This window comes from Tamandua tetradactyla, chromosome 10, assembly GCF_023851605.1.
Source record: "Tamandua tetradactyla isolate mTamTet1 chromosome 10, mTamTet1.pri, whole genome shotgun sequence".
NCBI classification, from domain to species: domain Eukaryota; kingdom Metazoa; phylum Chordata; class Mammalia; order Pilosa; family Myrmecophagidae; genus Tamandua; species Tamandua tetradactyla.
In genome coordinates this window covers 68,508,810-68,526,779 of record NC_135336.1, presented here as the reverse complement: position 1 = coordinate 68,526,779, position 17,970 = coordinate 68,508,810, and the positions used below count along the sequence as shown (strand labels likewise).

The 17,970-nt window shown below is 32.9% G+C and overlaps 1 protein-coding gene across 4 annotated transcripts in view; it reads right to left on the bottom strand.

The window, feature by feature from the left end:
* Positions 1 to 17,970, bottom strand: part of ROBO1 (roundabout guidance receptor 1) — a 456,386-nt gene that overhangs the window by 70,434 nt on the left and 367,982 nt on the right. For all 4 annotated transcript variants that reach the window (XM_077118707.1, XM_077118705.1, XM_077118706.1 and 1 more), the window contains exons 8-12: positions 12,586 to 12,757; positions 3,550 to 3,755; positions 1,907 to 1,988; positions 1,555 to 1,723; positions 1,301 to 1,467 (exon numbers count right to left, since the gene is read on the bottom strand). In XM_077118707.1, coding sequence (XP_076974822.1) covers positions 1,301 to 1,467; positions 1,555 to 1,723; positions 1,907 to 1,988; positions 3,550 to 3,755; positions 12,586 to 12,757 — 796 coding nt within the window. The remainder of the gene's footprint in view (positions 1 to 1,300; positions 1,468 to 1,554; positions 1,724 to 1,906; positions 1,989 to 3,549; positions 3,756 to 12,585; positions 12,758 to 17,970) is intronic.

Here is a 17,970-nt window from a genome sequence, read left to right as displayed (position 1 = left end):
AGCTGCCTTAAGGCAGACTCCAAGCATATCAAAGCTCCTGGAAGGGTGACTCATAATAGCAAATATAGGCATCTGGGTGTGTTGAATTCACACAGTAAGAGACAGACATGGGCATGTTCTACAAGCCGGTTTGCTTTTTCTGTGAATTCTGAAGCAAAAAGTCTTTCCTAAAAGATTATTTATAAACCCGCTGGAGAAGACAAAACACACAACATGGCTGCCAGACCTCCAGATCCTTTCAAACTAAGAAAAAAGTATTTCAGTTATTTTTGTATACAACTTCTATCACGCTTATTAAGTTACTAATTTTCCTTTGGAAACAAATAACTCAATATAGGGACCTTACGATCCCGCTTTATATAGAGAAAATATTTTTATATTTCTAAGCATACCCTCTATAGTTAGTTTTCTTTCAAACATCAAAATAGCAAGCATATTTAAATACAATGACAATATGTATTAAAAATGTAAAGGTTGATTCTAATTCATCTTTTTTTTTCAAAATAAATTTTACTCCTATTGAAGCATTAAAAATAGGATGAGCAAGAGGTTAGGTAGGAGATAATGTCTGTTGCAACTAAAAAGAAATTCTACTCACAAATTATAATATAAAGCAGTATATCTAAGTAATTGAAATTTCCAGTTTGAAATGTTTTAGAAGCAGCTTTCACATGTCCACTTTTCCTTTTATCCATTTCTTTGACCCAGTTTTAGAAAAATGTAGGTGTTTTTTCCCACTAAAATGTTTAATATATCATGGCTCACATAATCAACAATGCAAGACAGGCAAAACAACTTAAAGACCTAAAGTAATTTTTCTTATGTTTTGTAGGAGGTCAACTAGACAGAGGAATTAAGAAGAAAATCAAGTTTATTTTTCAAATATCTCCTAGATTTGGGTGATTTCCAGAGAATATTACTTGATTAGGGTTATAATTCTGAAAATTCTTCTGCAGACTTAAGAGTACTGAATCTCAAGAGACATACAATTTTAGTATGATAGTGACTATATACCCCTATATAACTATATCTGAAAATCAAGAAATTGAATATAATACACATAATATTTTTGTCTCGCTGCATTTCTGATTTTATAAAATGAGCACAGTTTTCTTTTTTGTTAATCTTATCTTGGTGTGCTGACTTCAGAAAATAAAATTTATAGACATCGTGTTCATGTACTAAAAAACTGAGCAACCCGGACAACAGATCTATATTAAATATGCCATCTTGGCATGTAGCACAAATCATTTGCCTGTAATATTATAACATCTGTGAGTAGGTATGTGTCAATATTTACCTTGTGTTTTTACTGGATCTGATATCTGGCTTGGATCGCTAATTCCGTATGCATTAGCTGCCCTCACAAGGAAAAGGTAAATTGCATTAGGTTTGAGTCCTTTAATGGCAAGTGTTTCTGTTTTCACGTTCTCTGCTACAGTCTGCCAGCTGCTACCAGATGCATGGCTGAGGACAGATACACAAGTTAGGATATGCTTATTTAATGGCAAGTCAAGAAGAAGATAACAACTAGGAAACATCATTGCACTCTACCTGAAGGCTTCTATAATATAAGATGTTGGAGTTGCACCTGAATTCAAATTAGGTTGCCATGACAATGTTACAGTATTTCTGCTGACATCTGTAACTTCAGGTTTTGAAGGGGCACTAGGGATTAAATTTGGGTCAGTGGGTCTTGGAGGCTGAACTGGAACTCCAAATTCTAACAAAGGAGAAAAAAAATACATAAAAAAGATGTTTGCCCATACATAGAGAAGCATACGAGTGTATAGAACATATCACATACCTAGTAAGGTTTTAGGGTTACCTACTTCATCAGTTTACTAGTAAGTAAACAACTGCATGTTAACCTTCATTTTAAGGCAAAAAACACTATCTAATTTACCTTGCACTTCAATGTAAGCACTCCATGTTGCTTCACCACTAGGGGTTGATGCAATGCAGGTATACCGACCAGTGTCACCCAGCTGAGAAGACAGATGGAAAATAAATATTTGGAACAATCAAGAGCTCACTGGGCTGGAAAAGCAATTACAGGTTTGTATATGGTCCATGAATATGGATAACTGCACTAGAATTCTCTAACGAGAAACTTCCTCTTAACTGAATATATTTTTATTGCATGTGAAGGAAAAAATGACATGAAGACAGCAAAAAAAAAAAAAAGAGATTCTAACTGGTTATTCTCATTGCATAATAAAACAATCTAATATTTAATCATATTATGTCATTATTATCAGTGTCAGAGATAAATAATTACTAGGATATATAACTTTTAAAATTCAAAGAAATAATCTTCATTGCAAAGTTGTATCTTTATATTTGGTAACTCACATTATGAGGTCAGTAAATTTGAGCCAACAACTCTTCTCACTATTTCATATTTTATCATGGTTAGGTCTACATAGATATCTGAGATAAACAGGCATATATAGATAAAGGATAGCTACAAAAGGATTTCTTCTTAAAATATTCATTAATTTTGTTTTGTTTTGTTTTCATTTTCTTATGGTTTAACCTGTAACTTAAGGCAGTTCAATAACGATAAAGTCATACTCCAGCTGGCATGAATGCTGTCTCTCCTTCTAATGGCTGAATGCCAGAAAATAAACACAGGTCACATTTTCAACTTTTAAACCAGCAGCAGCATAACAACCTCTGCTTAAGGTGGTAACCCTATCTTCAAGTAATGTTTGATAAAGCAAGACTGTTGTCATCTTTTTCTGACTATTGCAATAATGAGGTCACAATAGTTGTCACAAAGAAGTACAACATATTAACATTTGGGTGGCACGAAAAATGCACCATTATGGTGATCCAAAGCACTTACGAACCCACCCACAACAGGCAATAAAGCAATTGAAATTTATGTTTATTGCTGTCAAGACTATTCTTTCATATGCTTCATGAGCTTGTCTGATCTTGATCTAAAAAGAAAAAGAAAACTCAAAACAAAACAACAGAGTCCTGAAAGAACAGGTATGGGATGTGATGCCCTGAAAAGGTAAATCTCTAAATTGTCCTCACAGACCTGTGGGCTTTTCATGATTTAATGTTCTAATTTAAAATATACATTCAGTGTGTACATTGCTTTATAGTTTTTGTTTGCATGTACAGTATTCTGTAATTGCAAAAGGCTGAGCCAAATACGTACAATAGCCAAACTGTTCAAGGATTTTAGACATAATGAAATGATACCAGAAAATTTCTTTGAAAAATGCTTCATAGAATGAGCACACCATACCACTACTTGCAGGTATTCTTTCTCCACAGATCTACTTTCCTCAATTAATATGTCTTAGAAATCTTTTTTTTTTCTTAAATTAGTTGCCATGGGCTAAAACATGAGTCAAAGCATCTTAAACACACATGCAGGCTGTCTGAAAGAATAAAGTATCAAATTAAAAAAAACACTACTACTGTTGCTTATGTGTCATTAAATCTAAAATTTGAGACTTCAGCACCAGTTGCTAAAGGCAAAAACAAAGTGGAACAAGACAGGAAGCCCAGGGTGTCATTTCGAGTTACCTTAGCGTATCTGATCTGTAGCACGCCCGTCTCCAGTTGTTTGATTCTAGAATCTTGAGTTGAAACAAGGACTCCATCCTTCCTCCACAGAATTGTGGGCCCTGGACTGCCTGTGGCCACACAGCTGAGGATTAAAGTCCCATCCACTGCCACAGTCTGATTCACAGGACCTTGTCGAATGACTGGGGGAGGCCGGTCTGCAATCACTGCCAGAAGAAACAACAGGAAATAGATTTCTGCAACTGGAAGCAATTTTCTAATCATCCAAGCAACAGCAGTTGCTAGAGGCTTTGAAACAAACTAAAGATCATTAAACAAGTAATTAAAGTAAGAGACATGCATTATTCAGAATGCATTTATAGGATGCACTGATTCAGAATAATAAAATAAGATACAAAGTACTCTTTTCAAAGGAGCAACCACTGACTGAGCCTGCTGCATTGTCAAGGGACCTACTTAACTCACCAGTTCAGGGATTAAATAAGGATTGTGAACTTGAAGAAATAGTATAGTGATGAGAAGTGGAAGGCTGTGTTTTTATAGTTTAAAATATGAAAAAAAAGAAAAAAGAAAACGATTTACTCCAACGAAACACATGAGACAATTTTAATACATGAACAACCACCAAGCTGACATATTGCAAATGTTTTTTAACTAACATAATAAAACGATGGTACATTACCAGCATGTTTGGCAATTTTGGGTTCACAAAGTGCTTTGGACTTTGATACTTAACACCGCACTACGACTGAGCCCCCTATTTCTTTTTTACCTTGGGAGATTCTTTCTAAGAAAAAATACCTAAGTGGAAGTGACCCAACCTTAATGAACTCAGAGTTATCTGAAAAATATCCAAATACACCATTGGTAGATTCATCCAATAAGACAACACAACTCAAGCTGATGTCCTAACTTCACAAACATTATACCTCCCTATTAGAAATAATAGGCACTTTTGCTAATTCTGTCATTTTATATAAATAGTTTTAATGTAATATGGAAGATAATAATGAAAAGCATTTCTACATATAAATTAAATTATTATTATTGAAAGTCTATAACCTAAACCTATAATCTAAAATCTAAAATGCAACAACTATTATGCAGAAAAATCTAAAACCACCACAGTAGACCTATAATAAATCCTAGATGTTCCCACTGCCAGACCTAAGCATTTTATGTGAAACTCCATAGAGCTTTTTAAATGAATAAAAAGAAAAAATATTCAGCTATTGTCTTTTATTAAGTTTTGCCTTTAATTACCAAAGCTCTGGAATTAATTAAAGGAAAAATAAAAGACACCATATACAAAAGAAGATCCTAAGCAGTCTGACTTAAAGGAAACTGGTTGTCAGGGTAACTAAGTTTTGGGTGCAATGATTTACAAAGTAGGATGTGTCATGTTCAAAGTTTTATGTAACCAAAGCAATTCACAAGCTAGAGTCACACTTCAATTTGTCTCCCTTTTATCATGTAATAATTATTGGTTTTTTAAAAGTCAATCTGAGAAAAATAGGAAAACAAAGAAGTGAAACCAACAACGGAATTTTCAATCTGCCTTCCGATTCTTTTCCATGTCCTGGTCACTAGTATGAAATGTGCTAATACCAAGAAGCAATTTTAAAAGGCTGAAGTTTGAAACTTGGCAGGAGTGTTTCAGATACTCCACAGTTGAAAATATAGGCCAATAATTCTTTGCTGAGATGTTTTTAATATTTTCTACATTATCTGTTGAGTTTAGTGAAAATCAAATTAGAGGTTCCTTCTGATAAGTATAACATTATATTGAGATTTTTACAAAATACTCTAACATTAACCCTTGATTAAAAGAAAGAATGAGCATTTTTCTCCAGATAGTCATTAAATTAGTAACTTAGTGCTTTTCTATAACTGATTAGATCCAAGTCCAGTAAAGGAATGGTTTACATTTGGCATTCTTTTTATATTTCAAAACAATCCAATATCTAGGGATTTATTCACATTTCCTCTTTTCTTTTTTTTTTTAGTTTTTTGAAATTTGCATCTTATTTAATATCATCCCCCACCTCCCCATCCCATCCCACCCCAGTTTATTAGTGTTGTTTTCCTGTCATTTATTCCGTATCATTTAAGGGGGGTGGTTAACAAAAGTAAAGCAAGAGAAGAAGGGTTGGTTATCAGCTCAACCATCTTCCATGTGTCTTTGGGCAACTTCCATAAATTCTCCAAGCCTCAGTTTTTTCATCTTTAAAAGAAAACAATAATCCTTGTTCTAACTAGCTCAGGACATTGTTTTAGTGAAAGTGTTTTGCTAATTGCAAAAAATACATTCACAGATAGATAGAAATAAATACACACACACTGTGATATCATCAGCATTTGTCCTTCTCTATAAAAAAAAAGCAATTCAAAAAGCAGAGCTATAACACTTAAGCATTCATTAAAGTAACGTCCTGTTTTTAGCAAATACATGAGCCATTTTGCTGTTATCATGGATTGAGATGGAATGTTGAAAATTATACAGTTACACACATCAAAGAATATGGCACATTTATGAGTCAAAGCTAAATTTCAGACTTATGAGACAAACCTCAAATAGAGGTAATAACATATTCCACTGGAATTATTAGAGTGAAATATCCTGTGATAAAATAGAAAGTATAACCAGGAGAAATGCCATTTTACAGTGTGTCTGAGCAAGGCGTTTGGAGGCAGAAACATAGTGCTGTATAATGAAACTATCCCATGGCTGTGCTGTTCAATATGGTAGTCAACAGCAACCGGCGGCAACTGAACACTGCAAGGATGGCTAGAACTGGATTTTATTTGTTAAGTAATTTAAATTCAAATTTAAATAGCTATATGTAACAAGTGGCAACCACCTCAGACAGTGAAGACTTCTGTTTAAATCTCAGTTCTGTTACACAAGATCTGTGTGATTTAGATAACAACTCTTCACCGCTTTCTGCTTCAGTTGCCTCATCTATAGAATGTGGCATTGTCAATTGTGAAACTGATGATATGTGAAAAGTTCTTAGCATAATGTCTGGCAGAAAATAAGCATTGAGTAACTGTAGCTAATTATTCATAAGTATCAATATGATAGTAATAGTGGTGGCAGTAGTGGTGTTATAACGGCAGGATTTGTGAACATTTATTATCTTTTCCTCATAGCCAATGGAAGACTAAAAAACCTAAAAAGATGAGGGTTTAAAATTGTATTAGCTCAAAAATAATGCTCATAACAACCAATTTAATAGGCCAAGTCCTCAATCTTTGGGTTCCTCTTATGAAATTTAATCCTGCAAAGGAGAAGCTAAGCCTACTTACAATTATGCCTAAGAGTCATCCCCAGAGAACCTCTTTTGTTGCTCATATGTGGCCTCTCTCTAAGCCAATTCAGTAGGTGAGCTCACTGCCCTCCCCTTCTAAGTGGGACATGACTCCCAAGGGTGTAAATCTCCCTGGCGATGTGGGACAGAAATCCTGGGTATGAGCGGGGACCCAGCATCATGGGAATGAGAAACCCTTCTTGATCAAAAGGGGGATGAAAAAAATGAGACAAAATAAAATTTCAGCAGCTGACAGATTTCAAACAGAGTCAAGAGTTTATCCTTGAAATTATCCTCATGCATTATACAGATATCCCTGTATAGTTTATGGTGCATTGGAGTGGCTAGAGGGAAGTATCTGAAACTGTTGAACTGTCTTTCAATAGCCTTGATCTGTTAAGATGATTGTATAACTCTATAGCTTTTGTAATGTGACTGTGTGGTTGGGAAAACCTTGTTTTTACAAAAGTGAAAAGGTGGTTGATACCTTAAATCCAGGTTATGGACAGTTGAGTAAAAAATAAGGATTAAAAAACTAAATAAATAATAGGCAGGGATAAGGAAAGGGTAAAAAAATTGGGTAGATTATAATACTAGTGGTCAATGAGAGGGAAGGGTAAGAGGTACAGGATATATGGGTTTTTTTCTTCTTTCTCTTTATTTCTTTTTCTGGAGTGAAACAAATGTTCTAAAAATGTTCTTGGTGATGAATAAAAAATTATGTGATGAAAAAAATAATGATCCTGAAGACTATGCTAATATATATTAATATATTTAGGAAATAATTGTAAGTGAAAAAGTAGAACACAAAACAATACATGCACTGGCTGAAGTATGAAAAACTCACATTTATACATCAATAAACACCAAAGTTATATATCACATTTGACATCAGTTGACAGACTTCTTTCAAACATTATATTTTGCAAACCTCTGACTCAATCTACTCAAATCTTATTATCCTATTTTAGGAATCAGGTAAGTGAAACTTTGAAAGTTTAAATGACTTGTCAATGGCAAATAGGACATGGAAAATTTCCCTTTCCTGACTCAAAGTTAACACTCTTTCCACTCTACAACTTTTGAAAGAGGAAGACAAATTATTTCATATTATATACATCACTTCAATTATCATTAATTTCTTTTTTCTTGCTCTCTAGTATAAAGAGAAGGAAAATTTCAACTAAATGGTTAATATGAATTTTTATATTCTGAGTTAACTGCTATTATGGGTAGATCAGAGCTACAGAGCAGAACTTCTCAAAAATAGCTGCAATTTCACCATATTCTGTGCTTTATTCTACCTTAGCCTTTGTTGTGCTTACAAACAAAAAGAAAGTCAAGGAACTAAAGTCAGACAGCGTCAAGTAAGTATTTTCCCTACTAACCATCCTCTTAACCTCACCTGGTAATGTATAAATATTTATATTGACAATTTTAAAAATTCTATCTTTCACTAATTAAATTGGCAACTAAAAATCCCCAACCAAGAAATTACAGTTTTACCTATGAAGAATGAGTCCATAGTCGTAAGTCAATTTCCACAATATCAATGATCTCTAAAGTAAAACAAAACTTAAAAAACATATGTCTATGACAACATAAAACCACCTTTTATCACCTGAGAGACTGCAAGGTGGAAAAGGACAGTTAGTGTTGCTAGTGAATTGGCTTTTAGTGATAAATCCCCCATTCACAAATGTAGAGTATTTTTTACTTCAGTAAAAGTTGCTATGAGGGGTACAAGGGTAGTTCAGTGGTAGAATTCTCACCTGCCATGAGGGAGACACGGGTTCAATTCCCAGTCCATGCACTTCCCAAAAAAAGAAACAAACAAGCAAAAACAAACAAAAATAAACAAACAAATGGTGCTATAATAACGGGATGATCACATGGAAAAATAATGAAACATGACTCCACCATGCAGCATACAAAAAAAGTTGCTATAAAAGATCTAGTCTCATAAATGCAAGCAATTCATGATAATGCCATGTCAGATGGTATATTAAATTAATAAATAAGGGACTAATAAAAAATTCTTGAAAATATTTGCCATAGTTTACTCTGGTCTTTCTTTCATGTATATCTATATGCAAATTGTTCTATGAAGCAGAAAAATACAAATAAATATATGTGCAATTTTATGTTCCAATTTTACTTCAATTGATTGTGTTAGTCATTATCCAAGCCATTACATGGTCTTTACAACTATAATTTAATGGTTGAATTGTATATAGGGAAGTGTAAAAAAAATTTAGGTCATTCTAACTATTGGAGTCAGTAGATACATCATTTGTGTTACAGACAGTGGTAAGAATTTTAGCTTTCGGGAGAGACAATCTAAGTTTTGAATTCTGAATCCAGCAAGAGTTAGTTGTTCACCCTTTCCATCTTTTTCTACCCCTCGTTCAAAGAATATCTACTAAGCATCGACTGCATGTCAGACTTTGGTGAATACTGGGTATATATTTAACTTTATTAGACAGACGTGGACATACTCTCATGGAACTTAATGTGTAGTATACAAGTGAAAAGAGAAGACAGGAAAGTATAGGATGCATAGTACATGGTGGGATTGGGTCATAGAACCCAGATTTTGGGAGTTATGGAGTGCTTGCTGAAAGAAATGAAAGTTCAAGTCAGTAGAAGCAGCACATGTAGAAATCGTAAGGTAAAGAAAAAGTATGGCAAGCACAATCCAAATAGGTATGTGAGCAACAGAGTACTCAGAGCTGAGCTTGCAAGGGGTTCAGATCATGAATGGTAAAGCACATTAAGGAACATATACTTTATCCAAAGACCACTGAGAAAAAAATAAGATAATGTTTTAAAAATATCCCTGTAAATTTTTCTTGAAACTCCAGGGTAGCTACAAAAACCTTAGCCAATATTCTATTTGATGTTGAAATATTAAATGTTTTCCCTCTGAAGTTTTGATTCAGAAAAATGAGTCCACTATCACTAATTCTATTTACTTTATTAGAGATCACAGATAATGCAGGGCAAGTAAAAGAAATAAAATGTATAAATATTGGAAAGAAGGGGTAAAACTGGTCTTATTTGTAATTGATACATTTTGTATACAGAAATTTCAAAATAACTTACCTAAAAACTTATTAGAAAAATGAGCAAATTTAGCAAAGTTGTTAGATACAAGGTCAATATCCAAACTCATTTGTCTTTCTAGACACTTGCCTCAATTCAATAATGAAATTTTTTAAATACCATATACGATCACATCAAAAATCATAAAATATCATAGGTATAAATCTATTAAAAGATGAGCAATATTTCTACCCTAAAAACTACAAAATAGTGCTTAGAGAAATTAAAGACCTAACTAAATTGAAGGATACATGTGGAACATATATCATACCTCTAGATTGAAAGACTCAGATTGTTAAGAATCTAACTATCCTAAATTGTTCAATAATTTAAATGGAATCCAAATAAAACTTTCAGATGTTTTTGTTTTAGTTTGTATGTATGTGTATATGCATATGTGTGCATGTGCACAAGCATGGAAAATGACAAGTGAATTTTGAAAAAATATAGGGAAATGCAGACATATTAATAGCCAACTTAGAGAAGAAAAACAAAGTTGAAAGTTTATACTACCAGATTTTAAGAGTTGTGATAAAGCTACAATAATTAAGGCCATGTATATTGGCATAAATTGATCAATCAAATAGAACAGAGAAATCAGAAATAGACCTACACATCTATAGTCATTTGACTTATAGTGTAAATGCCATTGCAATTGAATGAGAAAAGGATAGTCTTTTCAATATTCATTTGGAATAAAAAAAAAAAAGTTGACCCCTACCTCACACCATTTACAAAAAGTAACTCAAGATGGATTAGAAAACTTAAAGCTTAGAGGCAAAACCAAAAAGATTCCAGAAAAAAGACAGAAGAATATCTTCTAAACTTATAGTTGTTATCAAACAGGACACTAAGAGCATTGACTGTAAGGGAAAAACTTAAAGTTGTGCTCATTAAATTAATTACTACATTCTTAAAGCTGTCATTAAAAGATTGAGTAGGATGAAATATTTGTAATACATACATCTGAACAAAGACTTATATCTAGAGTGTATAAAAAAATGACAAAGAGGAGAAATGAATGCATATCCACCAACAGACACATACAGGAGTATCGGTTGTATTCATAAAAACCCTAATTGAAAAGAATCCATCAAAACGAGAGTGGTTAAATAAAGTGATCTATTTATACAATGGAATACTACATACTTATAAAAAGAATTAACTACTCACATATACAAAAAAAAAACACGAATGTTATTTTGAACAGAAGAAGGCATACACAAAAAGCTACTATCTACTGCATGATTTCACTTATCTGAGTTCTGAGAACAGAAAAAACAAACCAATGGTGATAAAAGTTAGCAAAGGGATTACCTGAGGCAGGGAAAGGCTATGTTCTAGAAAGGGATATGTGGGAACCTTCTGTGGTACTGGAAAAGTTCCATATCTTGATCTGGTGGTCATTACATGAATAAATAATGAATCTGTATTGGTTTATTCTACTTACTTTACAGTATGTATTTTATACTTCAATTTACAAAATGGAACAAAAGAAGGTTACAGAGAAGAACTCAGCCTAGTAACAATATGGAGATGAAGTTAGAGGGCAGAAACTAGCAGGCTGCTACAGTTTCGGATGATAAATGAGTAGGGCTGGGAGTTTCAACAGAGACAGACAATTTAGTTAATTCAAAAGATGATGGTATATAGAGATAAAGAAGAGTAAGGAGTCAAAGATGGCTTCCAAGGTTTCAAATCAAAGAAGTAGCTGCTATTATATTGAATGTTTAAATCGTTATTTAATGTTTGAAACAAAAGACTAGAAGACTGAATGCATGGAGCTATCCTCTTATTCTTGAAGCATTTTCCTCCTTGAAAGACAGGCTCTTCCTTTCTTTACATGCTCTTTCTTTTAATTTTTATAACTGCGAGTGAAAAAATAATTTTGATTGTTCCAAATGAACTTTAGGGAAAGAAAATCCTCATTACTATTATGTTTTCAGTTCTATTTTTAATTTGGAAGGCTTTTTTACTTGTAATACCTTCTTGATTACATATATGTATATCTATCATAAATAGATACACATATTTTTACTTGTATATATATATATATTTTTTTTTTCCTTCTGCTTTTCTTTTCCTTCTTCTTGTTTGTAATTTACCATTACTTTCCATCTTATGGTTGGGAGATTATATCCATCACTGTGTCTTCATACTATTCATATTTGACATTAATTGATCACATACGGGGGCATTTATAGGGAGAATAAAGTCACAATTTTAGGAATAAAATTCTGTTCATTATCACGAGTTGATTTCGAGCTTATGAAACATTCATCTTATCTCTGTGATTTAGAGGAAAGAAAAGAGATGGTCATATACACTAACAGATATAAAATAACTTGTTTTCCAAAACACAGAAATATTCCTATGTATAGTCATATGGTATTAACTTTTGCTTGGATATTTGCTATGCTTTTATGCATCTGACTTGATTCTAGAAATTCATAGTATAACTAAGTGAGAAATTTGGAGTTAATCATTTTATCAACATCCATTTCAACTTTACACCAAAACAGCTGTCAAAAGTTTAAAAAGTTGGAAAGAAATACTTCTGGCACTCCCTTTACACTGTAGACCAAATTTGGATGTGTGTAAATAAAATGCTCTACTTTACCATCAGTAACTTCCAAATATGCTTTTGTGATGATACTTCCAGCAACATTTAGCGTCTGGCAGATATAATAACCAACATCAGACCGTTGGACGTTAGTAATGGTGAGGTCACCAGTCTGGGAGACTGAAAACCGGCTGGTTGACTGTGGTGGCTGATATGAGAAAAGCAGATTCTAGAACCCAGAATTGATGAGAAAGAATAAAAATAGGTTAATTTCTAGTTTCCAATACTTCTTAATATAGACACATATATTTTAAAATATACACATAAGCATGTATGTACACACACACACAAGCTAAATATTCTTTCATCACATACCAAAATATATGGATATGTGCATACATAAATTTGCCCACACATTATACATAAGAGTTTAATGCTCTAACCTTATATGTCTATCATGGTTAGGAGCATTTGAAAATTTAAATAAATTCAAATGTTGATGTGACTTTTTATAACTAACAGTTTTCAGAGAATAACAGATGCAAAAAGAAAATTAGGTACATTAGAGTAAAAAGTTTTATGTACTTAACTAAAGCAAAGACAAAAGAATTCTTCATATATCTATTACCAGTAGGATTATGAACAATGAGACCTTTAATATATAAACAGAACTAAAATTTAAACACATTTGACAAATAATGATTAAATTCACAAATAGCATTGGTACCATAACAAGCTTCTCCCTGGGTCTTCTGTCATAAATGTTCAGTGACTTCTAACAGACTATTAGCAGTTACATATTTGTTTCTATTGTTAAATGGTGAGAATATTTGCCATGGGTTTTTTGAAATTCAAATAGCAAATCTAAGAATTCATAACTGAGTTTTATTTCTTCAGAAATTTGTCTTAAATACAAAAAAGTCGAGAAGAGAGGTAATGTTATTTAGTAGTACAAATTTTTCACTCTGAATAAAAACTGCATGTTTCTGGGTCATCTTCAAGGAAGGACACATTTATATACAAAATAATGTACCATGCATGTCATGTTCATATTATATGAAATAAGGAATATAAATTTTTTTTCTAACTGAATAAAGATGTTTCTTTTTTTTTAAAGTGTAGGTACTTTTTTATGATGCATAGCTTTATAAAGGCCTAACTATAATGCTCTATGCAACATAGCTAATCTCATAATTTTAGAGAAAATTATTGCATTATTAAACGAAAGCAAAGTACAATCATGATTTGGAATTTGTATCTACAATTTAAATAATTAAAATGAACCATATAAATATAACTCTATTAATAAGAACTTCTAGTATAGTTACCACTTTTACTGCACATACTTTCTTTAATAATAAACTTCTAATTCTACCTGTCGTATTAAAATATTTTGTATTTTCCTGAGTTTAATTTGCTGACACTCAGCAAATTTCATCCTTTGAAGTCAGACAGAATGTGCTAGAACCAACCAAAACAGTAAAATATGAAAACAAATAACGGCCACACCTAACAGTACAGAAGGGCAAATTGTGGTGTACACATACAATGGAATATTGAGCAGCTGCAAGAAGGAATGAAATTGTGGGGCATGCAACTATGTGAATGAACCTTGAGCACATTATGTTGAGGGAAATAAGCCAGAAACAAAAAGACAAATATTGTTAAGACCTCACTAATATGGATTAAGTTTATTGGGCAAACTCTGAGAATTGAATTTATGAGCATAGTTTATCAAGTGATAGAATGTGGGCAGAGATTGGACAATTGATGATTAAGGACTTCAGAATGTTCAAAGAGACTTACAGTAAAAGATTCTAAATTGTAAGTTCTTACCACAGTCACAATTATTCCTGAGTTTTAACTGTTATTTCTAAATTCTTAGATGCTGAGCTCTTTGTGTATAACTTGTTCTTTCCCTGGAACTCTATCTGTGTGACACCTGAAACTCAGAGTTAGAATCCTGTAGCTATGAAAGTCAGTTTTATCCCATACAGCAACTGTTAAAGAAGCTGAAAAAGAGATCAGACTTCAATCAATCTGATATTAAATGAAGCTGATCTGGTTATGATCAAGGTAGATCAGAATACAGAGTAAAGTATGAAATTGTATAAAGTTTCAACTTCTATGTGAGATCAAATGAAGAGATGTTTATTTGTTATAAAATTTATATTTTCTGTAGCACACTATCTAATTTAACCTGTATGGTCAGTTTATTCAACAACATAATTACATGGAACCTTGAATAGGGAATGTGATCTTGTTGGTTTGTACAGGTTAATCTAATATCCTGATACATTACATAGAGTGTTTGAGGCAGAAAATAAAAAAGTATTTGTAAAGTCCCCTTAATGGACTGGGGGAAAAAAATGGAACTATTAAACTTATCCACCTTGGGAATTCCTGATATTCTTGCATGCATTAGAGATGACCAATTTAATAAACTAAGCCCTTGATCTTGGGGTTTGCCTTTATGAAACTTATTTCTGCAAAGAAGAAGCTAAGCCTACTTATAATTATGCCTAACAGTCACTTCCTGAGAGAACCTCTTTGGTTGCTCAGGTGTGACCTCCTTCTGTAAGCTAACTCTGCAAATAAACTCACTACTCTCCCCACTTTGTGGGACGTGACTCACAGGGGTGTAAATCTCTTTGGCAACATGGAACAAAACTGCCAGGGAAAGCCTGACCCTGGCACTGTGGCATTGTGAAAGCCTTCTTGGATCAAAAGGGGAAAAGAAATTAAACAAAATAAAGCTTCAGTGGCCAAGAGACTTCAAATAGAGACAAGTGGTCATTCTGAAGGTTATCCTTATGTATTATATAGATGCCTTTTTTTAGTTTCTAGTGTATAGAAGAATTAGAAGGAAATACTTGAAACTGTAACTGTAATCCAGTAGCCTTGATTCTTGATGATGATTAATTATTTAACTTTTACAGTGTGATTTGATTGTAAAAACCTTGCGACTGACAAGGTTTATCACATTGTGATATCCAGTGTATGACATCCCTTTATCCAGTGTATGAGAAGATGAGTAAGAAAATAAAGACAAATATATAAATAAATAATGGGGAGGAGGGGCTTAGGAGTATGGGATGTTTTAGGTTTTCTTTTTTCTTTTTACTTTTTTGTTGGAGTAATGAAAATGTCCTAAAACTGATTGTAGTGATGAAGGCACTATATGATGATATTGTGAGCCCCTGATTGTATACTTTGGATGATTATATGGTATGTGAATACATCTCAATAAAATCACATTATAAAAAAAGAGTGAAAGTGGACTCCAGTCTCACTACATGAAAACATTGACTCAAAATGTATCAACACGCAAAAAAAAAAACAACTACATATCACAATGAAGACATTAATATTTGCCTAGCAAAGTAAAAACAAAGGTGAATTTGACTGCTTTGGCTACAGATTTTTGAGTGAGGTCAGTAATTACCAATATGTCATTTATAAGAACATATTAGAAGTTAGGGCATGAAACAAAACACCCAAATTTAATTTAAGAAAAAGAAAAAGGACCCAGGAATAGAGTATTAAAAATTAATGAGAGGGTGGGCCATGGTGGCTCAGCTGGCAGAGTTCTCTCCTGCCATGCCGAAGGCTCGGGTTAGATTCCCTGTGCCTGCCCATGCAAAAAAAAATTAATGATAATACTTTTTTTACAAGTATCAGAAATAAGTAAAGGCAAATGTTTTCATGTGTTAAAGAAGGCAAGTCATTAAAAGATAAGAAAAAGATTACTTGTAATGTGTAGCTGTTTAAAATGTCCTGTTCTCCAAAGTAATGTCATTACTGTAGGGTGTTGAAAATAGATGGTAATTAATATTTTAAAATTTTAATTTATGTGTGACACTAAAGCAAAAAAAAGTTTATTTGGTACAAGATTTATATTTTCACTAGTGTATAATATAACTTATGTGGACAGCTTAATTAAAAACCATAAGTACATGGAACCTTGAATAGGGCATAAGATTTCAGTAGGTTTGTCCAAAGTGATGCTCCAATAAATCCCAGAGTGATTTGAACAGTGAGTAAAAAAGTATTTACAAAGTCCCCTTGGGGGAATGGTGAGAAAGGGAGAAAATTCAGCTTCCCCAAGTGGAGAATTTTTGATATTTTCACAAGCAGTGGGTACAACCAAACCAATATGCTGAGTCCCCAATCTTGGGGTTTGTTTATATGAAACTTAACCCCACAAAGGATAGGACAAGCCTACTTGAAATTAGACCTAAGAGTCACCCCAAGAGAACCTCTTTTATTGCTCAGTTGTGGCCTCTCTCTCCAGCCAAGACAACAAGCAAATTCACTGCCCTCCCTCTGTCTATGTGGGACATGACTCCCAGGGGTGTGGACCTTCCTGGCAACATAGAACAGAAATCCTAGAATGAGCTGGGACTCAACATCAAGGGATTGATAAGACCTTCTCGACCAAAAGGGGGAAGAGTGAAATGAGACAAAATGAAGTGTCAATGGCTGAGAGATTCCAAACAGAGTCGAGAGGTTATCCTGGAGGCTATTCTTACATATTAAATAGATATCACCTTATTAGTCAAGATGCAATGCAGAGGCTGGAAGGAACTGCCTGAAAATGTAGAGCTGTGTTCTGGTAGCCATGTTTCTTGAAGATGATTGTATAATGATATAGCTTTCACAATGTGACTGTGTGATTGTAAAAACCTTGTGTCTGATGCTCCCTTTATCTATCTTATCAACAGGCGAGTAAAACATATGGCATAAAAATAAATAAAAGGCGGAACAAATGTTAAAATAAATGTAGTAGATTGAAATGCTAGTGATCAATGAAAGGGAAGGGGTATGGCATGTATGAATTTTTTTCTGTTGTCTTTTTATTTCTTTTTCTGAATTGATACAAATGTTGTAAGAAATGATCATGATGATGAATATGCAACTATGTGATGATATTGTGAATTACTGATTATATATGTAGAATGGAATGATCATATGCTAAGAATGTTTGTGTTTGTTGTTATTTTTTTAATTTAAAAATTAATTAAAAATAAATAAATAAAAGGAGGAACAAATGTTAAAATAAATTTAGTAGATTGAAATGCTAGTGATCAATGAAAGGGAAGGGGTATGGTATGTATGAGTTTTTTTCTGTTTTCTTTTTATTTCTGTTTCCGAATTGATGCAAATGTTGTAAGAAATTATCATGATGATGAATATGTAATGATATTGTGAATTAATGATTATATATGTAGGAATGATCATATGCTAAGAATGTTTGTGTCTGTTGTTATATATTTTTTAAAAATTAATTTTAAAAAAGTTCCATTCTGTAAACTTATGTCTAATAGGGAACTTAGAGTTCATAGGCATGTAGATCTCTAGATTCTAGTTTCACTTAGAAAATTCTGGTTTACAAACACTTAGAGAATAAGATTTTAAAGGAAAATGTGATCATATGTAATA